The sequence below is a fragment of the Etheostoma spectabile genome, chromosome 23 (genome assembly GCF_008692095.1).
Source record: "Etheostoma spectabile isolate EspeVRDwgs_2016 chromosome 23, UIUC_Espe_1.0, whole genome shotgun sequence".
NCBI classification, from domain to species: domain Eukaryota; kingdom Metazoa; phylum Chordata; class Actinopteri; order Perciformes; family Percidae; genus Etheostoma; species Etheostoma spectabile.
This window is the reverse complement of record NC_045755.1, coordinates 22,032,790-22,058,188: the sequence shown is the minus strand read 5'-3', so window position 1 is coordinate 22,058,188 and position 25,399 is coordinate 22,032,790. Positions and strand designations below refer to the sequence as shown.

General features: G+C 40.8%; 1 protein-coding gene across 1 annotated transcript; it reads left to right on the top strand.

Moving 5' to 3' along the window:
• The first annotated feature begins 1,476 nt into the window (after positions 1-1,476).
• Positions 1,477-25,399, top strand: caprin2 (caprin family member 2). The gene is given in 22 exon segments (XM_032504864.1): positions 1,477-1,681; positions 2,691-2,946; positions 3,625-3,687; positions 4,171-4,257; positions 7,965-8,203; positions 12,147-12,229; positions 12,742-12,753; positions 12,756-12,854; positions 13,074-13,111; positions 13,234-13,455; positions 14,963-15,004; positions 15,083-15,211; positions 15,321-15,405; positions 17,069-17,118; positions 17,212-17,319; positions 17,405-17,500; positions 18,150-18,290; positions 19,258-19,393; positions 19,494-19,670; positions 19,855-19,916; positions 21,923-21,977; positions 24,128-25,399. Coding segments are annotated over 22 exon segments (2,811 nt in total). The 5' UTR covers positions 1,477-1,628; the 3' UTR covers positions 24,706-25,399.

Genomic DNA, 25,399 nt, shown 5'->3' with positions numbered 1-25,399 from the left:
ATGGAAGACAACTCCCAATCCCGAGGGACAAACTTTTGATGGACCCCTGTCTTGCCAAAAATGTTTTGAAAGAAGAGAGCGATCACTCCTGACACCCCCTTCACCCCTTCTTTATTCATTTTTTTTTTACTAGTTATTTATTTTTACTTATTTTTTTCATATATTTACATTTATTTATTTATATTTTTGATGTTTTCATTTTATTTATTTTATTTATTCACTTATTTTTTTCTAATTTGGTCTGATCAGATACTTATTTATCTTACTATGTATGTGTGTGTTGACTGTCTCTGATAAATAAAATCACAATTCTACCTTTATTGTCTGACCAAGAGGACTAAACTTAAAGTGGAAGATTCCGTTTAACAACAATGGCCACTCCTTTTGTTTTTGAGCCTTACGAGGAGGATGCAACCGTATGATAACATCTGTTGGAATGTAATGTCAACATTTCTTTTTTAAGTAGGGTCAGAGTGTAAGCGCACTTGTGAGGTGCATTCAGACTACCCCAGTTCCAGACTAAAAATGTAAGATCAACCATTATCACAAAAGCTGCGTTCTAAATGAAAGCAGATGTGGAAAAGCAACATGCTACTGCCTTTCACTTTGTTATGTCCTAACAATAGTGCATCCATAGTTACGTCCCTCAACACACAGAACATGTAGACACAAAACAAACAGATGGGACAGTAAATAAGGAGAGCAAGGGGGGGTGCATAGCCCACACTCAAGTCGGACAGTGATTAAATAATGGAACTGTGGCAGCATAAAGGAATATCAGCCCATAATTACCTGGTTGCAGCAGCAACCGGTTCCATATTAGGTTAACTTTGAAGTAAACATTTTATGTCAACAAAAACAAGAAACACAAACACAAACAGCAAGCCCATTGGGGAGGAGACACTAGTAGTAGTGGTGTTCCTCTCTGGGACAGCCCTGTAAATCTGGTAGTCTCTCATAATCTTGATCTGAACACCTGCCAGGTCTGGGAGCCATAGGCAGAGAGCGCGAAAGATACTGCAGCCGGAGAAGCTGGAGAAGCATGAATAGCAGTTAGCTTCTCAATGCTGTCGATTCCCCCCTGTTGAATCTCAGAGAAGCGTGGTTCGAAGTAGCTTTTCTGCTTCTCCAGCAGTGCCTCTACAATGGCATCTGTATCGCTGCGTAGCTCTGCTTTTGTTTGTCTTCTGTTTTAAGTCATTCTTCTAGCACACAGTGGTAAAATACCGAAGTTGGAACCATATAACTCAACTATTTGGCAGGGTTGGTCCAGGAGCTACTAAGCTGCCATCTTTGTCCAGCCAATCACGTGACTCTATGAATTTAACAATTTAATATGATTTACTGTAAAAACGTAAGAAATTCTTATTTGTTAGCACCAGTTCCTGACTGGCTGGTTGAAAAATACATTGTGATACAATACAATTATTTTCCAAATCAATAAAAAGTTCACTATTACTTTACCGTGAGAGATGCCAGAACCGGATGTGGCCGGGGTGCATCTTGTCGCCCCCGGGGGAGCGTGTGTGCCGGTGGCCGGGTATATAAAGCTATGAGCGGACGCAGGCGCGGCCCCTGCGAGTCAAACATCACAGTCGAAGAGGGGTCGCCTAGTTCGGCACTTTCGGATGTCCAGCGGCTCTCCGGAGAGTATTCATTGCGCACGAGTCAAAGCTACAAGGTGCGTCAGCTGTGTGTTTTCAATAAAATGCTTACGTGTGTTGTAATTAAACTGGAAGTAATGGAAGTAAGGAGCGAAAGTTTCGAAGATGCTAACGCGAGTGTGTTGTCATATCAAGGGATCTCTGCTGCAAAGTTAGTTTTTAACAGACTGCATGATCACGCCCGTTCAAAGGCATTAAATAACTGATTATGTCCTTCTTAATTGGCTCCAATCCGCAGCCGAGCCTCAGAAGTATGACTCGCGGAAAATGATGTATCACATGCACGCGTTTAGTTTTGCAGGGTGTTTCTGTTGGGGTTTTGAGCTTTGGGCTTCTGTCGCTTTCCTGATTGATCCAGAATGAACACGCAGTTAAGTAGCCGCTATAAATGCAGTGTCACGGCGTTGGCGGCTGCCCAAACTGGGTAGAGTCCATCTCTGTTTCTCTACAAGCACTCAGCTTGGTACCAGCCAAGGGCGTAGGTTTTAGGGGGGGACATAACAACTTTGGGGGTCCTCCCTAATGAAATAAAAAATGCATGTCAAATCCAAGGGTGTATCTTTGTGTTAAACGTTGGGAGTTTATCTTTACTGTTTTTGAATTTTCTGAGCATATCAAATGCATCATTTCCTGCATTCTGGTGAATTTTTCAGCGTCAATTTGTGGTGCAAATTTCTTTTTGTTAAAAAAAAAGAAGTATTAGATATGGGGGGGGGGTTGCACTTGCCAGTTTTGACTGTAAACTACATCTATGCATAAAACACTTCTTTATTCTGTTGACTTTTTTAAATATTTGGTGGTATAGCTCCCCCCCCCCCCCCCCCCCCACACACACAACACACACCACACACACCACACACACCACACACACACACACACACATCTATGCCTATGCTACCAGCTGTGTATTTTCTCTGTTGCATCTGCATGGCACAGAAACCGCTCAACATTTGCAACGTTGACTAGATATTTTTTGCTAAAATGTATCCCTCCCTTTCTTTCTTTTTTTTTTTTTTTTATATATAGAGTGGCGCTCAACATGGTGCAGCTGTCTCCTTCACCTACCCTGGATGTCACCCCTCCACCTGAGCGCTCGGAGGAGGGGGAGGAAAGACTTGAGGACCTTTTGATGGCTGAAAGCCCCAATGTGGGCTCGCCCGGTGGTCTGACTGCCCTGCAGCTCAGCCTGGAGGCCTGCACACCCTACCACGGTTATGAGGCCTACATAGAAGATGGTCTCATCTGCCTCAAACACAAAGTCCGCAACTTGGAGAAAAAGAAGGTAGGCTTGTTTTTGGGGCAGAGTGAATGATGGTTGATGGGTTTTTAAATGGAATGGTCGGGCACTTACAGGAGAGGATTACGTCCACATGTGGGAAAAAATGTGAGTTCTGAGTTTAAAGTCAGAATTTGGAGGAAAAAAGTCAGATTTCTGACTTTGAACTTGAACTGAAATTATTTTTTCACATGTAGTCCTAATCTTCTTCTGTAGGTACTAGTGAGGGAGACAGACTGCTATTTATGTGATCTCCATGAAATTGAAAATGAAGTTTGCTTTGTTTTGGCCACATCTCATGATTTTAAGATAAGCAATTATTTAACAAAGTTGAAGGCATGATATAGATCGGTTAGTTTGGTTGTTTGAACATAAAACATTTTTATTTGCAGACTTGAGAACAAGCATGGGCTGAAAGCAAGACTGATTTCTATCGATGATTCTGTCTGGAAGTGACGTTCCCTGTTTCATTTTAGTTTTAGTTAGACAATTTATGGGTTACACTATTGTGTTGTGGCTGCTGTAAAATGTTTTCTTTATGCTTTAATTTGTGTAGATTACGTTGTAAATGTGTGGCTATTGTGAACCAGAAGTTGTGGATGAAATTACTTTTGTATTGGTGTCTTGTCATTCCGTGTGGATTTCTTTTTTTTTTTTCCTCCTTTCTTTCTTGTGTGCCGATAGTTGAAACTTGAAGACTACAAGAAGAGGCTGAACTGGGGCAGGAAACTTAACAAGGATCAGATGGTAAGACCTGATGTATGGAGCTCAACACTGGTTCCGGAAGTAAAAATTCTGTAAGGATTAGCCATATAGCTAAATCATCCAAGGTAGACTGACCAATGATCTACGAGATAGTTAAATTATGGTTTATGCCCCTGTAGAAGCCACAAGTCTGTATGATATCATTGTTTTAATTAAAAATAATTTTATGTCATGGCGAAGTACTACACAACCCACAATTCTAAGCGTGACAGCGACATCTGATTGGTGTAGCTTGCTGTTACCATGGTAATGAAGTAATGTCTTGTACCTTTTTCAGGTTTGAATAATTTAGTTTTGTAATGAACAATTCATCTCATAGCTGGTTGGCTTTGTTCCGGCCTTTAAACTCTTGCTATAACCAACATCAATGGAGATGTTAAAACAGAAATTTCCCTTCCAGAGTTTTTCAAAAGGAAGGTTGTCACTGTTGTGCTCTATTGGCTTTATTTTATTTATTTTTTTCAGGCTGCTTTGGAAAAGTACGAGGTGGTGCTGCATAACCTGGCATTTGCACGGGAGCTGCACAAAACTCTGGACACCTTGACTCAGACGGTATGGCAATCTATTTACTTTGGTTGTAATGGCATGTCAAGTCTGGGGGGGAGAGAGAATCACCAGACGCCCTGATACCATATCATCACGATACTTGTGCCACAACACGATATTATTGCGATTTTAAACGTATTGCGATAACTTAGAATTTCTTACCTTTATTCCAACTTGAGGTTTCCCAATTTCAAATGATGTCCCCAAAAGGAAAATTTGTCAACATCTGTTTTATCTAAAAATATACATTTCTCTTTGTGTACCTTACTTCAATGTTATTGCTGCAAAATGGGATTGTCTAGCAGATAAACTGACCAACACGTATATAATAAAAGATTGATACTTGGCGTCTGATACAGTACTGACTGAACTGAAAATATCGCAATACTATTCTGTATCAAAATTTTTTTTATCCATACAGAATAGTTCTTTTTTTTTTTCCTCCACCCCTAGTAGGAGCTTCTATTGTTCTCAGTTCAAAAGTAAATTTACATGCCATTATGGTAGAACATGTTTTAAAATCGAACTTTAAAAGACTTTTTTTTTTTTTTTTTTTGTGATTTAACGACTGACACAGCGTTTAACTAACCCTAAACAGCAAGTTTCGTTTTAAACTCCCTTCTTTCTGTGGAAGAGTGGAGAGCTACGGGACACAGTTAGTTTAGGTCGTAGTTGGTACAAAGAATAGTGGAACTTGATACTACATGGTTCTCAGGCAACATGTCATCAAAGAGATCGTTGAACATCCGCAATTAAGTTTTTAGACAGGGGCAATTCCAGGATCAAACCTTTAGCCCTAATAAGACAGACATAGATGCACAGGTTTCCTCAGTTGGGATGGCCTGGACTTGACTTGGTTACAGGTGCTTAACATAGGTGTCAGCAACACAGGCTTTTAAACCTGTGTCAAGCTCTTTAAACCTGTAATTGTTCCCCGTCACTAACGGACAACTTCAAAAACTCTCACTTGACATAACAATTTATAAATAAAAAAAAGGGCTGATAAGAAATTTAGGGGGGACTTGATCTTTTTGGGAATTTATTTATCAATTTGTCTGTTTTGTTAATCCAGTACTTGCCAACTTATAAAACCACTGGTTATTGTTTATTTTTTTCAAGCAGAAATGGGAAACTTTGTCTAGCTCCAGCTTCATAATTGTGAGGATTTGCTGTTTAGCTTGATGTGACGGTAAACTGTCTATCTTAGGATTTTGGACAATTGCAAAGCAAGCAAAATGTGCATATCACCTTGGGCTTTAGGAATACAGTCCCTGACAAAAGCCTTGTTGCTTGTGTACAAATTGACCTGAAGTGCCGCTGAAATATATTTCTAGTCAAGATTTATTTACAAGAAATGGCTCATTTTAATCCCAACACCTTTTTGTAATGTTTCAGTGCAAAAAGAAACAAACGAAAAGAAAAGTATTCTAATATTCACAGCTTGGTAAAGCCCATTGAGTCAATTTTTGCAAAGACATAAGTGTTGTTGCCTTGTCATATGAGCGTCACCTGTGACTAATAATGGATCAATTAGGTCTCAGGTGTGTGTGTATAAAAACAACCCCAGTACACTAGACCTTCACATCAACTGCAACTATACATCTGCAAACAGGCCTAAGATTCACCCTGAGACTAAAGTTTTGATTATCAAGAGGCTGAAGACCAGATCCACTGCTGATGTGGCAGACACCTTCAATGTGTCTCAGCGTCAAGTACAGAGGATTAAAAAAACATTTGAAGACACTGGAGATGTTTTTGACAAGCCCAGGTCAGGCAGACCCCGCAAGACAACTGCTCTAGAGGACCGTTTGTTGGCTCGAAAATCCAAGGCCAGCCCATTTTCCACTGCAGCAGAGCTCCACGAGACCTGGTCACCTGAAGTCCCTGTGTCAAGCAGAACGGTTTGTCTGATTCTGTCTCAAAATGGCCTCCATGGTCGAATCGGTGCCCAGAAGCCAGCACTAAACAAAAGCAATTGAAAAACTGTGTGGCATTTGCCAAGGCCACAGCCTGCTAAAAGGATGGACGCTGGAGAAGTGGAAGAAAGTGGATTTTTCAGATGAATCTTCTGTTGAATTACACCACAGTTGCCGCAAATATTGCAGGAGACCAACTGGAGCCCGCATGGATCCAAGATTCACCCAGAAAACAGTGAAGTTTGGTGGCGGAAAAATCATGGTCTGGGGTTGCATCCAGTATGGGGGTGTGCAAGAGATCTGCAGGGTGGAAGGCAACATCAATAGTCTCAAATACCAAGAAATCTTAGCTACCTCCTATATTCCCAACCATAAAAGAGGCCAAATTCTCCAGCAGGATGGTGCTCCATCGCATACTTCCATCTCCACTTCAAAGTTCCTCAAGGCGAAGAAGATCAAGATGCTCCAGGATTGGCCGGCCCAGTCACCAGACATGAACATCATTGAGCATATGTGGGGTAGGATGAAAGAGGAAGCATGGAAGACCAAACCAAAGAATATTGATGAACTCTGGGAGGCAGAAAGACTGCTTTACTAGCTATTCCTGATGACTTCATCAATACATTGTATGAATCCTTGCCAAACCGCATGAAAGCAGTCCTTCAAGCTCATGGAAGTCATACAAGATATTAAATTTGAATCTCACAGCACCGCTATTTAATTTGTTGACATATTTTAGTATTTGTAGTAAATTTGTTCAATTTATGTATAGGCGACAAAACTTTTGTCTTGCCAAAATTTGACCTGTCTTTTTTTAGTGAAACTAATTTATTTCAGTGCATTGAACATCATTTGGGAGGGTTTTAGCTTTTCATATGAGCTATTTCTTACACCAATTGATTAAATAAAAGTCAGGTTAATAGCAGGTGTTTCTACAAAATAGATAAGCGACAAGACTTTTGTCAGGGACTGTAGACTGAGGTGAAACATGAATTTAGTGTGGCACTTACTATTTTCCCCTTGCTGGCTGTCACTTGCAAAGAATTCAAATTTCAGTCCTCCCAAGAAATGCGTACATTCAAAAATGAGGCCACATGTGCGTGTGCGTGTGCGTGCGTGTGCGTGTGCGTGTTATAGGTAGCACTTGTCCCCCATTTCCCATGAGTTTTTCTTAAGTTCATCAACAGGACTGCGTCAGTGAGCAGAGTGAGGCCGGCTGCCTCTTTCTTCCTCCCTCAGAGGACAGGGAGGAGGCATTTGTTGTACAGTTTGTGCTGCCCTTTCATGTGGTCATCAAACAACTCAATCTCAATCAAATTTTTTTTTTTTTTTTCTTCTTAAAGTTAATTGTAATGTGGCACTCATCTTTCAGCTAAAGTCACCAGCCATGGCCCCTAAAACATCTGGCAGTGCCCTGTAGCCTGCTCTCAGTAACCCTTTCTTGGCTAAACTCTACTACCAAGTGCCCCTGATATGACCAATGGCACACAGAGCTCTGTACCCGGCTACCAGTAGCCTAGTTGAGCTTAACTTAACACAATGTCTGGCCAGTACAGCCAGTTTTCTATGGCCAGCTGGAGGATGCCTAATTTCGTAGGATATCAACTTGTTTAAGAGACTGGGTTGTCACACGGTGCTTGATCACACTGCATTTGATATAACCAAAGAGGCTAATGTTACAGCCATATTTTCATCTGCCGACTGTCTACTAAAATGACAATGCCATTCTCTTTTGCAGCTGTAAATGTTTCTAGCTGAATTCCATGTTTTCACACTACTGCCTGAATCTTCTTGCAGCTGCTGAGAGCCCAGAGGAAGGTGGTGAAGAAGCAGCAGCTGGTGAAGGAAGAGGCGGAGAGGGAGCGTCTGAGCACCGTGCTACAGATCCAGCACGTCCTCCACAGCATGCAGCAGGAGAATGTTAGGCAGGACCTGCTGGCTGGGCACAACCAGGCACCCCTAATCCCAGCCCAACGGCTGCACCGCCTGGGGCAGCTTGCAGCCCTGCTTGGAGTCAACAGGGATAACAGGCTAAGGTCAGTCACTGCATAGTCTATATCCACGAGCTTCGACGTCTCAGTTGCCGCTGGAAATTCTGCAGTCTGTCCTTTTTTTTTATTTTTATTTATTTATTTTTTTTTTTTTAATATTTTCTTTATCTAATGCTTGCTTTGTGTTGGAATTCTAAACTCTGGTGGATTTATGAAGACTATGGTTAACTGTTCCACAGATCTATGCAGAGAAAATTGGCACCGGGGCACCGTTAGGTACTTAGCACCGATCAAGATGATTTGTGATTGCATTTTAAGAAATGCCGATAAACCAGAGCATGTGTTTCTCCCGTCCCACAATGCCGTGTTGACTTGCCAGACCTTCCGCATTGTTGTGGAGGACGGTCTGGCGGAGCGAGACAGCACTTTGAATCGTTGTAGTTTGTGTTATCATTAAACAATTCGATACGGTTCCTGATGAATACGTTTTTTTTTTTGTTTTGTTTTTTTTTGCTACCAATTCTATAAAATTTTATACAAAATTTAAACATTGCACATTACACCACAAATGTTTTATTTGTCAGCTCCTACGTGAGTTTTGTGCATAACTAAGTTTTCTCTGCATAGCGCTACCATGTGTAAAGTTGCATGGCATGCTGCTTTTACTGATGAATGATTGCTGTTCAAACAATTTGTGGTTTTGGTTGTTTGTAGCCATTGTAGCATTTGTACAGCACTGACGCAGCGTTGCTGTCAAATGTCTGCTTGCATTAGCCTCTGTTTGGGCACAAACTATCAACAAAGGGGAGCTGGTGATTGTTCTCCATCATGTTGCATAAACAACACAATTTGCTTTTAAAGAACATTGCAATTTACTTCAACTAAGAATTTTTTTTTTTTTTTTTAAATCAAATGGCCACTTCATGCATCTTGGGTGGTTAAAGGAAACCGCCGACTTATTGAGACTTTAGCTTATTCACCGGAAACCCCAAGAGTTAAGTCCATACATACCTTTCTGATCTCCGTGCGTGCTGTAACTGTCTGACACACCCACTGCTAGCCTAGCTTAGCACACATCCTGGAGGTAAAAACTATGAATGAACACATATGGAATTATGTACTTATCAAAAAAGTGTGAAATAACTGAAAACATGTCTTATAGTTTCTTCAAAGTAGCCACCCTTTGCTCTTTTGATAGTGCTGCAAACCCTTGGTGGTCTCTCAATTATCTTCATGAGGTAGTCACCTGAAATGGTTTTCACTTCACAGGTGGGCCTTGTCAGGATTAAGTTGTGGAATTTCTTACCTTGTTAATGGGGTTGGGACCATCAGTTGTGTTGTGCAGAAGTCAGGTTGATACACAGCCAACAGCCCTATTGGACAACTGTTAGAATTCATATTATGGCAAGAACCAATCAGCTAAGTAAAGGGAAACGAGTGGCCATCATTACTTTAAGAAATGACTGTTAGTCGGTCCAGAAAATTGTGAAAACTTTGAATGTGTCCCCAAGTGCAGTTGCAAAAAACATCAAGCACTACAACAAAACATGCTCACGTGAGGACCGCCCCAAGAAAGGAAGACAAAGAGTCACCTCTGCTGCTGAGGATAAATTAATGAGTCACCAGCCTCAGAAATCGCAAGTTAACAGCAGTTCAGATTAGAGGCCAGATGAATACCAGAGTTCTAGCAGCAGCAGACACACCTCTGGAACAACTGTTAAGAGGAGACTATTTGACCATGAAGGCCTGATTTGCGCAGCTAGGAAACCTCTGCTAAGAAAGACAACAAGCAGAAGAGATTTGTTTGGGCCAAGAAACACAAGGAATGGACATTAGACCAGTGGAAATCTGTGCTTTGGTCTGAGTCCAAATTTGAGATCTTTGGTTCCAACCGCCGTGTCTTTCTGCGACACAGAAAAGGTGACCGGATGGATTCTACATGCCTGGTTTCCACAGTGAAGCATGGAGGAGGAGGTTTGATGGTGTGGGGGTGCTTTGCTGGTGACACTGTTGGGGTTTTACTCAAAATTGAAGGCATACTGAACCAGCATGGCTACTACAGGGGTTTGCGTTTAGTTGGACCATCATTTATTTTTCAACAGGACAATGACCCCAAACACACCTCCAGGCTGTGTAAGGGCTATTTGACCAAGAAGGAGAGTGATGGAGTGCGACGCCTCCAGTCACCGGTCCTGAACCCAATTGTGATGGTTTGGGGAGAGCTGGACCGCAGAGTGCAGGCAAAAGGGCCGACAAGTGCTGAGCATCTCTAGGAACTTCTAGTTGGAAAACCATTTCAGGTGACTACCTCTTGAAACTCATCAAGAGAATGCCAAGAGTTCGCAAAGCAGTAATCAGAGCAAAGGGTGGCTACTTTGAAGAAACTAGAATATAAGACATGTTGTTTCAGTTTTTTTGTTAAGTACATAATTCCATATGTGTTCATAATTTTGATGCCTTCAGTGAGAATCTACAAAAAGTAATTGTAAATAGCCATGAAAATGAACGCTTTGAGGTGTGTCCAAACTGTTGGCCTGTATTGTACATGTTGTGATTAATCTAGTCACGTGTACACATAAGCAGGCCACGAGACACAGCCATATTTTAATGGTATACAGACTGGGAATTATAGTCTGGGAAGCCAAAGCACTGCTACTTGGGTGGACTGATTAGCGCAACACCTGAAAAGCACCATTGTTACAAGAGCCTGAGATTTATCGGCAAATATTAGGCATTTCATGATCTATTGGTATGCTTCTTCTATAATGGCCGATTTATAATAAAATTTATAGTATACATCAGAATCATTTATGACAAATGATTCTGATAAAAGAATATTTAAAAAAATAAATGTCAACTAATATGAGCGCTGGTGTTGCATATTTTGTCCACCAGAGGGTGCTCTACTATGTCCCTGTTGGCAACACTCTTTTATAATTATTTTTTTTTGTTCAAAGTACTTGTATTTTTATACATTATATTTATCAGAACTTTAAATTTTGATGTTCTGTTGTGACAAAACAAAGTTAGAACTCTGTAAATGACTACAATATTTACAAAAAGCTAATGTTAGGGAAATCTGTTTTGTAACTTGTTTCTGGATTTCTCTTTAAAAATCAGCATATCGGATTTTAAATCAAATAATCGTAATGTAGCGGCCTTAAAAATCCTTTTATTTATTGGGCTCTAGTTGTTCCACTATGCTCCTCACCACGGGGCTTGTCTGCTACGAGCAAATCACTCCACAGAAGCAGCAGTGCTTCTGAGAATATAGTTCCCAGCATGTATACCGGTAGAAAATGTCTGTCTCATGTGGCCTTATTTGTACACGCTGTGACTATAGAAATCACAACATGTAAATAGGAACATGTTGCTGTTATTTTGTCACTTATTGGGAGCAGTAGGCTAGATGGTGCTGGTTACCTCAGCATCTGTGCTAAGCTAGGCTAGTGGGTGGGTGCGCCAGACAGTTGCAGCACGCACGGAGATGAGAAGGGTATGTATCAATTTGTCTAACTTTGGGGGATTGTGGGTGGGTGGTTTTAGTAAATTCAAAAAAGAGCTCATTACAGCATATTTGTGTATAACAAAACAAACATGATTGGCAACAAGACTGTTCTTTATGTTAAAGTGCCCATATGAAAAAACACTTTTTCTGGGATTTGTAGCTAAAACAGAGACCTAAACACACGGTTAAAACAGGATCTGCAGCAATGGGTAGTACAACAAAAGTGTGGCGTTTTTGGAGAGAGAAACATGGAAATATATTCTGGTACAACCTCAAAATACAACTATGAACCTGAAAATTAGCATATGGGAACTTTAAAAAATCAAATTTCTAAAAATATTGTATACACATTGTAGTTGGAGTTAAAACAAATGTCCCTCGAACACAAATTTAAATGGAATAGAGCTTCCACAGTAGAGCTGCTGGTTACACATGGGCTCTTGGCTTCTTGATGACCCTCCTCTATCTCCACTGATGTAGTTTAGAAGAGCAGATGGAGCAAGCGGCTCTGGCCTACTTGGACCTGCTACAGGGCAAAGACAAGCCTGTGGCTGGATCCACATGTGAGTATAAAAGCATAGACTTCTGAGCTTAGTACTTTGTATGTCATTATGCTACTCCAGTTTAATGGTTTGTGTTAATCCTCATGTGGCGAACATCAAAGGTCCAGTAGATGGCAAATTTAGTTATCACTCTTGAATGTAATTATCCTGGGATTACTATGTGCTCTTGTGTTGGGGTAGTAGTAGTAGTAGTAGTAGTAGTAGTAGTAGTAGTAGTAGTAGTAGTAGTAGTAGTAGTAGTAGTAGACATTGAGTGACTTCCAACCTACAAATTGTAATAAGACCTTATATCTGTTTCCTTTTTTTTTTTTTTGGGGTGGGCTGCCTAGATCAGAAAACATCAGAATTGGCATATTATTGACAATACTTAGCAGTTACTTTTGAAGATATAAGGAAAGTATCCTTAATGAAAACAATTGCCAAGCTACAGAAGTTTAAACAAACATTTAAGTAAGCCTACATTTCCTTGTTCGGGTCATCTGAAGTACAGTTTCTTATATGTCTTGTTTCAGTTAAGCTCTTCAAAGAGAAGTCACCAGGCTGTTGAACTGCAAGTATTTCAGTTGTCTTCCACCTCCACCCAAGAAGTCTCCAGAGATGCTCCTGAAGTCAAACAGCCACAACAGTAAGTTATCTTGCTTACATTTACTGTGACAAGACACCTGGGTGGGTGAAGAGGGAGGATTTATTCAAACGGATAATTTGGTGAAAAAGAAGATTAGGGCTCGGCCTTTAAAAAACCTTGGCAGTATGACTTTTAATTGACTACTGAAACTCTTCTATACTTTTCTTTTACGGAGTCAAAATATGGTTAACTACGGATTTTTCTTTTTGCTCCTGTCAGCCACATCAAAGTCAAAACCAAATGAAGTTCCTAAGGAGGTAAGGCTAATATCCAGTATTTTTTTTTTTTTTTTTTTTTAAAGCTATATTTCAGTGCTGTATGTGTAATGTTTGTTTGTAAGCATGCTCCAGGATCCACTGATGCAATGTTGATATGGCAGTTTTTCAACAGACTGTACCTGAGCGACCCTAAGACTCCTCCCACTCCGAACTGGAAGGGAAACTTCCAGACCACGAGGGAGCCTCCCGACTCCTGGGACATGGAGGTCTCAGATGTACCCACGTCACCCCAAGCTGCAGTCTACAAACCATGGAGAGGAGCTGCTACTTTTATCCCCAAAGGCCCAGTCACTACCAAGAAGCAATATGCTGACTGCAAACAGGTGAGGTACCATCTAGTCTGGCTTTGCCGGACCCTTCTGCACAGTGCTGTAGTGGAGGGTCGGGCTGGTCCACACAGTATTCCAGCAAAGGAGAAGAACGTGATCTGGTTTACTGGCTTATCTTTAAACCAAGTACAATCGTCTTGGGCGGTTCTAAGGCCAGAGTGCCTCTGTTAAAAAGCCTCAGGAAGGAACTTGTTTTGGTGGAACGTGAACCCTCAAAATTTGTTTTGGTTGTGCAACAGAAAACTCTGATTGGACAGATAGTCTAGATGGCTGTCTGGATTTACCCTGCAGACATCTGAGGGGCAGTTAACTATAGTCCTCAGAAATCCACCAGAGGTTAGAACGCCAGCACAAAGAAGGCGGAAGGAACTGACATCGGTATGAAGACATGCATCCGGCAGAATTTTCTGCGGCACACAAGCATTCCCAGCAGTGGATCGTCAAGGGTATAGACTAGGTGACATCAAATGATTGGCGCACAGGACTTGGGGGGGGGGGGGGGGAAACAACTTAATGTGTAGTTTTGGCACATTTGTAATTTTGGCTTCCGCAATGATTTAAACTGAAAGCTCTAATGTCCAATTTGTAGGCTAGCTTTAGTGGTGGTTGGCAGGTAGGAGCAAAAAGGACTTTATCTACTTTTTAAATTGTATCATAAATATTCAGAATGGCATTCACTAGCCAAATATAAACAGACAAATACTTTTCCGGAATCAAACAAAATAAAAAAGCCTGATTAAAACAATATTGAAGTATTCACTCTGTCAAATCCTGCACTGTCCTTTAAGTTTTGCAAGTGAGACAAAGTATTTGTCACAGCAATCTCGGGGACTGTAGATGAGCGAAATGATGTACGTGGTGGTTTTGGGCATTTTGTTTTGCCCTTTTTAAATGTTGCTCTGCACCATAAGTTTTGGAATGGAGGCCTGCATCAAGCCTGAACCGCTTATTATAACCACTTTTATTTACAGATTTTGCACTCTATTCACGTTGCAGTGTTCACACGTATTTCATGAATAATTTAGCCCTACAGCTGAATGTTGTCATTTTTAGTATGAAAAGTTATGGAAGGAAATTGCCACTAAAAATCATAACAATGGAATTGCAAAGTCTATTAAGATATGACAGTTGTTGGAACATGAACCTGAATAAAAAAATAAATAAATAAAAAATGCAAGTAAATGTTGCACTTCACGCTTGCAGCTCTCATTGTGTTCATGCCACTATCAATCTACACATTTGTGAATATTTTCTGTGACTTCACATTCAGAATATTTTATAATTGTAAATTGCAATTTACAAGTTCATATTTTTTTACAAGCTCTCGTTTTTTGTGACTTCAACTTTAGATCACAGGTGTGTTTTTTGCAAGTGCCAATTTTAATATAAAGTTCAGCTTCTTTAAGCTCTCACCTTTTGCACCATATACGTTATTGTACAGGAAGTGTATTTTTCAACAATGGTGTCCACTCAATGATCAATAGCGTGCTCTTTTCCCCAGAGGAAAGAGAAGAGAGTCAAAGGAGAGCAACATGTTAAGTTGGTGAGTATGAAACGGTTAGTTTAAAATATGCAGAAATCTCTACTGGAAACCCATTTGTGACTATCCTCTTCCTAACAGGCAGTTGACATGGATATGCCTGTAGAGGTTTTCAACTCTCCATATGCCTTGCCCAAAGACCCTGTCCTGAGGAAGCAGCACCTTGAGGACCTCATGACAAAGATCCATGGCTCCTTCAGTTTTATGCAGGTGCTGAAATCATATTAACCACCCAGTACAAAATGAAACTATGGTCTGGGTATCTGAGTCTACTTTGATTGTTGGAGATCAGTTTTTAAAAGGATCCTGTCCTCTTCAGGACTCTCATCTGGATGGTGAGATCTCCCCCACTAATGGCCACCCCAGACTGAAGAGACGGCCATCTGCATCTCCATCTTCTCTGGGTAAATTCAAAACAAGTAGAGTTCTCTAATTTGCCAGACAATCTCAACTCAATAACTTTTTATTTTTATTTTTCTGGAGCTGTAAACCCATAGCACATGGTCTTCATTAGTTGAGGGGCAATTGCTCATGGAACTGAATCTCCAATTAAAATCCAAACCAGATGGTCTTAAAAAAATATTTGGCATTTGACCATATGTGATATTCAAGGTGAAATGTAAACAATTTAACATAACTGAAAGGTATTTCTAATCTACCACTTGTTATTCTAAACCTTAAAGTAAGGCTATAGATGTGTGCAGGAATGATTGTAAGACTTTAGTACAGTGCTCAGACGAAGCAAAATACTTAAACTCTAGTATTGATGTGATTCATAAAGTTGAAAACTGGGCCCCTGCTTGCTGAGAAGGTACCGTGCACAGAGAAACTGTGAGAGGAGGAAAGGGGCGTGGAGGCCAGGTGACCCCTGGGTCCAACTGGTTGCTTGATGTGAAGGGCGTGCACCCGTGAGCACCCATGGAGGAAAATATAAATCTTTCTCCCAAATGGACAAGGGAATGGGGGACCATGTTTAATGCATGATAAGGATCTATCAGCGATCTACCACAGCTTTTGGACTGCTCTCAGGATTGCCCTTACTGTGGCTCAGGCAGAGAGCTTTTCATAACTAGAGTAGATCAAGTCGTACCTGAGGTCACTCAATAGGGGAGCAGATTTCATACATCAAGAAGGCCAGAGAGGTCAGGTTTTAGTTTTGCTGTTCTTAGTGCATAATGGTGAAATTAGATTCTTTAGTGTGTTTACATTTGTGTGATGGATTTATTTATTGTGATGGATATTTGCATATTCTATGTTTTTTATATTCTCTGCTCATTTTTATATAGCTGTGTACTTTTGGCAGATGACTATTATAACAGAAGTGAAAGAAAATTATTGCTAGCTGCGTGCCGTGTCCATTTTATTTATAAGACGAAGGCTCGCAAACGCCACGCTCATGCAGGGAGTGTGCAGGAGACCTTAGACTCTGTAATGATCAAGTTTAATGTACCCTGTGGAGTTTTTGATCACCATACCACACTATAAAGAAATGTGATTACATGCATCCATGTGATACAATACGCATTGTAACCAAAGATTTCCCACTATTGATGACATTTGGTGGTAGAAATGCACTGAAACAAAGACTGCTAGCTTCAAGGCTTTTACACACCGAGGGCTTGGCGAAAGTGATATATGTGGCGTGATCGGACGAGAGCGATCAAACCGGAAGACTTGACTCGTTTAGTGGTGACGATATCAAGTGAATGTACAAAAGCTAGAGTCAGCAGTTTGAGCCCAAATCAATTTTGCAGCTCCACAAGACCAGCAGAAGTGTTCTGTGTGTTTCCTCGGCTGTTGAGTGGAGTGACGGGTTAGCTTAGGAGACTCATCCCTGCCTCCCCAAGTGTTGTCAGACCATGCAGGAAAAGCTTGGTCGCTAAGCTTCTGTCAGCTGTTGTATTTAATTACTGTAGGCTTGTTCAGACCTCAAAAATAATGGTTAATGTTAACCGGTAGGGTACTGGGTATGGATTGCAAATGCACTTGTAAAATGTACATATGGAAATGTATCTTGTGTAATTTCTTGATCAAGTTTTTGTTTTGATATGCCCTCAAACTAACCAGGTCACACAGACTTGAGAAGCCCAGTAAAAGACCTTTCCGAACCAATGCACGTAAGAATTCTTATCTTGCTTTTTTCTGTGATAAGTGTTGTGATCAAAATTGAAACTCACTTGGACTTCTCTTCATCCTAATCCCCCGCTCAGTCCACCCCCCTGCCTGCCAGACTAATGGAGCGCAAAGCCACCCTGGCAAACAGGGAGCAATGCCTGGAGACGTGTGACAGGACGTTTTCCTCGATGGACCTACCTCATGTGAGGAACTGCACATTGGCTTTAAGATGCAATACATTTTTTTAGCCTCCATTGCTAAGCAGTTGAAGCTGTCTTGTCTCTGCAGGAGCCGCTGCAGTTGGCTGACATGAAGTTTTCTTCGCCGCCGCTATACCGCAGGGAGTCAATCATCTCGGCTGGTCAGGAGAAGAGCCGTCCACAGGTAAATGAGCAGTCTTGTCCATGTTGTCAGACCAAGTATTAAGGCTGAGTGCAGGTGTTGATGCGTATATTTGATTTAATTTTTAATAATAGTTTAATTTTAACAAACATTCAGAATTTTAGACAAATCCTGCAAAACAATTGTAGAAAAAAACACATCTGACTGCGATTACAGCAACAGACAAAATACAGAGAAATATTTTAAAAATAAAAACAATTATAAAGATTTCATAAAAACAATTACCTTACAGTGGCCTTATCCAACAAATCATTCTGTCACAAGGCAATATAAACTTCTCTCTCCCACATGAAAAATACTAGATTGCTCAGATTCCCCTCATTTGCCAGTATGTCTACATAGAACTAAGCCCCTTTTTTATTTTTAAATCCCTAGTTTAAAGTCCAAGAATGGTCCCCAAACCTGTTTCAAGATATCTTGTCTATCCTTAACCATGTAAGTTATTATTTCTATGGTTAGGCAAATGCCTCTATGCCACAGGCTTTTTTTTTTCAATTAGATCAGCTGGGTCCAACCCCATAAATCCTTATGGACGGAGAGGCAAATATACAGACACGGATAATTTGTGCTACCTCTTTCCAGAAGTCTGTATATGCTTTTAATGGAATTTTCCTTTTCTCTTGGTGTCCAGACACCAGTAACTGAGTCTGGGAAGCAGTCCCCCTGTAATGGGGTGGCATCTGGCACCTCCACCCCCCCTCAGGGACAAAGTTTTTCTACACCCCCCACCAGGCAAACTCTGACATCTGCACAGTTTCAGAACATCCAGTCAGTAAGTCTTAACAAAAGTGTGCATCATTTTTATGTTGGGTTTCATGCCATTGAGTCTGTCTTTACATCTCTGGGTGTTATGACATCTGGCATTACTAAGCTCCTTGACCCTTAAGTGCCAGACCTATCTCCACAGCGCTGCAAAGAAAGGTCTGGCAACAGGAGCATACACTCAAACGTTCAGGGTTTTTTTAGCATTTCTTTAAACCAATCACAATAGCCTTGGACAGCGCTAAGCTCCATACGCAGTCGGTGGCTCTGCAAAATAGTCTCAGCAAGGAACTGTACGTAACAGTAATTGAGAATGGCTTAAAGTGTGATTTAAAACCTTTTAAATGGTAATACAAAGTCGGGACTTTCACTGTGGTTTATCATTTCAGCTTTTAACTATTTTTATCCCTAGCATACAGTTAAAAGGATATTTTAAAAGTTTTGTGTCATGGCAGTTAACCTCTTGCTTTTAATTTTTGGATTAAAAAAGTGATCTGTATTGAACAAGGAATTATAATTCATAGCCATATATTGTTATTGTTATCATGGCTTGATTTGAGCTACGTGTTTATTTTAGAAATGTCCTCAATCCACTAGAACAAATCAAACAAATGTAGCATAATCAAATTCCATGTGCTCGATCAAGATGCATTCTGATGTCAGATGTGAACTACAGCCTTAGAGCTTGTGGAATTTTTACATTTAAATGAATGTCTTACATTCCAGTCCTTGCCAACAAGTTCTGACAATGCGGATTGAGCCCATCACCGAGCTCTTATACAAGAACGATGCCGATACAGCTTATTTTACCCTGAGAGAGACGCTAACGCAACATTGTTACGTTAGCAGAAATTCCACAACCCAGCTTCAACAAGACTTAGATGCAGTCTGAACAGAAGGTTGCAGTCAGTCTGCAAGCTTCTTTAATGGACTTTTTTTTTCTTTTTCTTTTTTTTTCCTCACTGTGGGTCTTTAAGATGAATGCCTCTTTACCTCAAAATGGAGACTTGAGCTACAAACCAGATTCTGCAGTTTTCAATGAGCCCAGGTACAGCACTGCCAGTACCCAAACACCACCGGAGATGGCTCCCTCAGAAGACGAACTACAGCTTGGTATGTTGATTAAATGTTTGTTCCTAAACTCAACTGGCATTGGCTGAATGGTCAACAGGCAGTTGTCTGAGACCCATTTCTTGCTGCATCGTTTCTCTAGTGTACCAGGCAGATCAAATGGTTGGTAACGGTGGACAGATCTTCCTGTCCCCTGGCCAATCAAGTGGAAGCATGGGTCGTCCTGGCCAGTCGTACTACACCAGAGGATCTGTGAGAGGTATGGCACGTGGTGGCAAGGGACTGGCACAAACCTTTCGTGCTTCTGGTTGGCATCGAGGTATCTATCTCAACTTTCCCTTTCCTATTTTTGGGGTTTTCAACACTGCATTTTCCTCCTTTTGCAAAATTTGTGTTCAGGACCAGGTGTTGTAGGGTGGCCTTGTCACATCTTGGCTACAGTTTTGCTAAAATGGCTCTGACTGAGTTAGTTCTGAAGCTTACCACTAATATCTCCTCCTCAGGAGGATCCTACGTCCCACAGACTCATCTAAGGGACGCTGGACCTGTCCTCTATGCTGCTAGAGTAAGTGTGTTCTCTATTTATTAGCAGTTATATTTGCTTTGTGGCTCAGGAAATAACTGAATAATGCCTATTAAACACTCAAAGACTTGAAAAATTGATCCAAGGTAGCTAGCTATTGTAAGCATTTGTTGCTTAATGGAAAGTTTTCAGATTTTCTGTTCTGCCGTACATGCAGATAAACATCTCCAGTCCCCGGAGGTCTGCGTTTATCCACCGGTAAAACTCCAGTTGAATGAAGGAGGAAGGATTGAAAATCAGTCCCTTTCCCTTTTTTAGCGTTTAGCTTAGCGTGGGGCCATAGCAACCATAAACACTGGCTCAGCAGTTTGCTGCCCTTGAGCAAGGCCCTTAACCCCAACACCGCCAGTGGAGCTGCACAGTGGCAGCAGATCAGAGTGGTTGTACCGCAACTTCCAGGTACAAATGTGGAACTGAATGTGATCAGGTTGTTCCTGGAAAAATAGAGGCTTCCTCTCAGTGAACCATGAATGAATGAGTGAGTGAGTGAGTGAGTAAAAAAAAAAAAAACTGTCCATTGTACATATCCATGAGTTTACAGTTCCAGCGTCAACTGATTTTTTTCATGCATTTAGGGCTATGCCAAAATTCAATGATATTTATGGTCTTTCAATAATCTCCTGTTATGAAATCTAATTTCGAAAGTGATACATAATTATATCCTTTTTACAACAAGCCAAGCCAAGAATTCTGCTTGCTTGTATTTTTCTCTGTTACTATCTCTAGTATTATTTCACTTGACACTGTTCATTTTGCACAAAAGTTCAAAAGTCTTTAATTCACACAGAAGTATGCAAAATTAGGCTTAACCATGTGGTTATTTCATATAGACAATTGATGCACAAGAAACATTCTATATGAAAAATCGTTATCCAGATAAAAAATGACCTATGTCTGGATAGAAAATTTGGGCCGTATCGCCCAGCCCTAAATGCAGTGACAGATTACAAACAATATAGTGAAGTGGTTTAGAAAATGTGGCTAAACTGACTGAACAACCTGTCTGATCATGTGACTGCTCATTGCCTTTTTTTTCTCTTTTGGTCAATACAAGGTTATCACTACAGATGCAACTGAGGCCTGTTTTCATAGTTTTGGCCATTGTTGACAACTAAGCAGAATTATTATAAACTAATGCTGGGGCGATGGGCTTCTGTCCAGATTCAATTCTTTGATGAGACATTGGGGCCAATTAAATTTGTAGTGTGATTTTTCACTTATTGCGGTTAAATAGTATTGAAATTTTAATTTGACTTTAACAAAAACAAAAGTTGACTTCACTTCTAGAGACAATATTTTGTGAGGCATTTAACGAATTAGTTTCTTAAAAGAATGCACATTGCATTTCAGTCTGATATTTATTTAATTTGTAAGCAAGAACATAACATTTTTGCTTTTGGTCAAAGTGATATGATTTAGTTGCCCACATTGATACCATATACACACAAAATATTTGTGTGGGGGTGGGTGGGTGGGTGGGCGGGTGTATTAGATCTTGGTAGAAGCGTGCTTATTGGCTCGCTGATGAGATTTGCTCCTTGGGTATTGAATGACAAAGCACTTTTTCGAAACTCGATACTAGGTAATTTGGTCGGTGCCTAAAAAGTCAATACTCTCTTTAAGAGTATACAAGATAAGTTTGATTAAACTCTGCTGGGTTTAGTGAGTTATCTTTAGAGTGTTGCATGTTAAGCATAAATCTCACTCTTTGCCAACATTAAAAACTTAACTTAAATTTAACAATCTGAGAATGTCAGTGGGAAACCTTGCACTTTTTAGTAAGATGGTAGTAAATTGAAGGTGTCCGTTAACTTTCAGCTTGTTTTGTGTCGCCTCTGACTGCAGCAGTCTCTCTCAATACTGGACCGATTTTTATTAATCCGTCACTTAGACACAAATGTAGGAAAATGGGGTCCAGTTTAAAGGGGGGGGTGCTGTCTCTTAAAAATCCAGCCTGTTTCTATAGTTCATCTGTGGTATTTTCTCAGGACTCTGGATATCAACACAGCTACAGACGTGGAGGAGGAAGGCGTAACTCAAGTGGTAAGAACTGCATTTCTGTCTGGTAGTTTATTACTGCTTATGGTTTCTTTGAGGAAGAACATATTTTGATATCCAGCCCTGGTAATTGGGGGCAAAAAATGTCATTCATATCTCTGTGCAAATGGTGCTAGAATAAATGATGATTGACATAACAAGTTGCTTATTATCTGAAGTAGGTGGATATGACAGTATGTATAGTGTATTTGACAGACATTTACATGTTTATCACTATCAAATATAAAATTCATTAAAAGGTGCATGTGATGTGTTGTAGGGTCATTGCACAGGGATGAGTCTTTCATTGCCAGCTCTTTCTCCATAGCGCAATGGAGTAATTTCTGGCTACACCACACATACAGCACATTCTGGGATAAGGGAACGTTGACTCTGCTAAATTGTCTTGGGAAGGAACTTTGCTTTGGAACATTTGCACCCTGCCAAAGAAAACTCTCCTACAATATTAAAGGTAGACCTGCCTTGTTGCACGATCCAAATTTTCTTTAAAACATCCTAAGCCACGTGCTTGATGTTGGGCAATTATCCTGGAATGTACTACCGTTGATCGAGACTACACAGGGACTGATCCTGACACCATGGACTGGTGTTACATGTTTGTCATAGTGACAGCCTGTGGGAAGAAAATGTTCTTGTCTGGTGGTTTTGTCAAACGGTGTTCTGTAGTGCCTCTTAAAGTAGAGCTAAAAGGGCTTGTGTCCATGGTGTGATGGGTCTAACTCTGGAGTTGTATACATCCTGTATGGAGGGCTGGTTAGCGCCAATGATTTTCTTTGCAGTCCTTACCATCTATTGCAGTCTGTTCCTGTTTGGTATAATGATGGATGTGCAGAGAACAGACTAGATGATTGCACTGCACGTCAGCAGCACCTGAAGCAGTTGAACTTCCTGAGCTGGAACAGGAAGTTCAACCTCTGCTGGCATCTAGGGACGTCCACTTCAGATACTGAGACATTTGTTTTTAATGTTGTGTTCTTTCCTTTCAAGTGTTCTAAAAACACTTCTGTTGTAGCAACATTGCACAGATGCTATAGAAGCAATGTTTGTTTTATGGTATCTCTTGTCTTTTATTCCTGTCTGTTTGTAAAATGTGTGGATACTTAATTTAATTGCAGAACAAATCAGCTACAGGTACAAATGAAGCAACCTGAATTTAAATACATTTTGTATGAAACTGTTGGAAGTTCCGCAAATTGAGTTCAGTGGCAAAGTAAATTTCATAGATGCAGTTCTACACAAACAATTGGAAGATGGGTTTATAACATAACTCTGGCTTTTGCTGGACATTCCCTTTTTAGAGCCCGACTGATATGATTTTTAAGGCCGATACGATATAAACATTTGGTTATTTAAAAATCCCATATTCTGATATTGGCCTAAATAAAAAAATTATAATTTTTTTAAAATCCAGAAACTCGTTACTAAACTGATTTCCCTAACATTTGTCATTTGTAGTTTATTTATGATTTCTCACTAAAATATAATTAGTTTTATTGTCACAACAGAACAGAGTAACATCAAAATACATTAAAGTTCTGATAAAACTTTGATTATTTATATTTTTGTTCAAAAGCACTTAGTGTTGCCCACAGGGACGTTGTAGAGCGCCCCCTGGTGGACAAACTATGCAACACAACAGTCATGACATGGTTCACTGACCTTTAAATCATTTGTCATAGATAATTCTGATGAATAAAGATTTAAAAAGAGTTTGGGGAATGCCCAGTATCGGCCTGGGTCTAATCCCTTTTTTTTTTTTAAATTAAAAAAAAAAAAATACGTTGCATTTTTCTTTGGCTGAGTGTCTTCACTCAATTCAAGGAGACCAAAATGAATCAAAGTTTTTTTTCCGCAAAGTGTTTTCCGCAGGAAGAAGGTCCTATCTGTGCAAATATCAAGAAGGTCTTGTACTTGGCTCCTAATCCAGACCTAAATTCATTCTCTGGCTAGCTGCTTGCATAATAGGGTGTTAAAACCTCGGTTTGGCTAAAACGTGCAGTGAATGCCTTGTTTGTTCAGATCAAAGTTACCAAGCATACCAAAGGGAAGGCAAACCTTCAGCTTCAACTAAACTTAGTACTGCAGAGTCCACATTGGTGATTCCTAATCTGCTTTTTGTCTCAACCCCCCCGCAGCAGCCTGGAGTGACTCTTCCCAGGTGAGCACCCCAGACAGGGAGGGAGCTTATACAATTGTGGGTCATGACTCTGGTCACGGGGATTCCCTGTCGGTTTCCACCGTGGATGTCCCTCTCACTCCCCACGGCCACCATCACACCCTGCTTCCCATGCAACTCTACCCGCTCTCCCAGCCGATGCGAGTGGCCTTTAACGCTTCTCGCACGGCCAACTTTGCTCCAGGCAACCTTGACCAGCCCATTGTGTTTGACCAGCTGCACAGCAACCTAGGGGAGATGTATGACATTCACATCGGCCGCTTCACTTGCCCCGTCAACGGTACCTATGTTTTCATCTTCCACATCCTGAAGCTTGCCATCAACGTGCCCCTCTACATTAACCTCATGCGCAACGAAGAGGTGATGGTGTCAGCGTACGCCAACGATGGCGCCCCAGATCATGAGACGGCCAGCAACCACGCCATCCTGCCACTTTTCCAAGGAGATCAGGTGTGGCTCCGGTTACATCGTGGGGCCATCTATGGCAGCACCTGGAAGTACAGCACCTTCTCCGGCTTCCTGTTGTACCAGGATTGAACTTTTGGTCAAACAAATGGCTCTCTTCTTCCAGTGTGTGGACTGTTTACTTTGTACTAAATGGCGATTTAAACTGACATTTCAGTGTTGTGGTCAGGCTGCATGGCAATGGTCTCTTTCCCGATAAAGCTCATTCATAAAATGTCAGTTGCCAAATGGTATGCTCTGTCTTCACAGCCATGGTTTATATTTGAAAAGGGACTGTGACTACTTTACATAAACCAAATGTAAGAGTCCATATGAATGTATACATGATGGTGGTACTCACTGTGAATAAGTAAAACTGATAACATGCCATCTTGCTGTGAATCAACTCAAGTATATCACCATCTTTAGCCCACATGTCCCTTATTTCAGTGAGAGCTCCAATGCAATGTTGTGAATTTGTACCTTGTTTTCTGAATGGCTTTGGATGATTGACCAGATGTTAAATTGCTAATTAACTGAATTATTGGCTGGTTCATCCAATGAATAATAGTTGACCCTACTGTCAGCACTTTGCTTGTTGCCGTGCTCCTATGCCTTCAGTCTCACCTTGCTGTATGTGAATGTGAAGCTGACAAAGGAAAGATTGTTCTTGGTGGTGGGTATGGTGTTAAACACGTACGGCCAAATTGTTGCACTAACAGACTACTGTGGAGAGATGAAAGTGGTTCCTTGATGTGCCTAAATAAAAGATACACGGTGAAAGTTG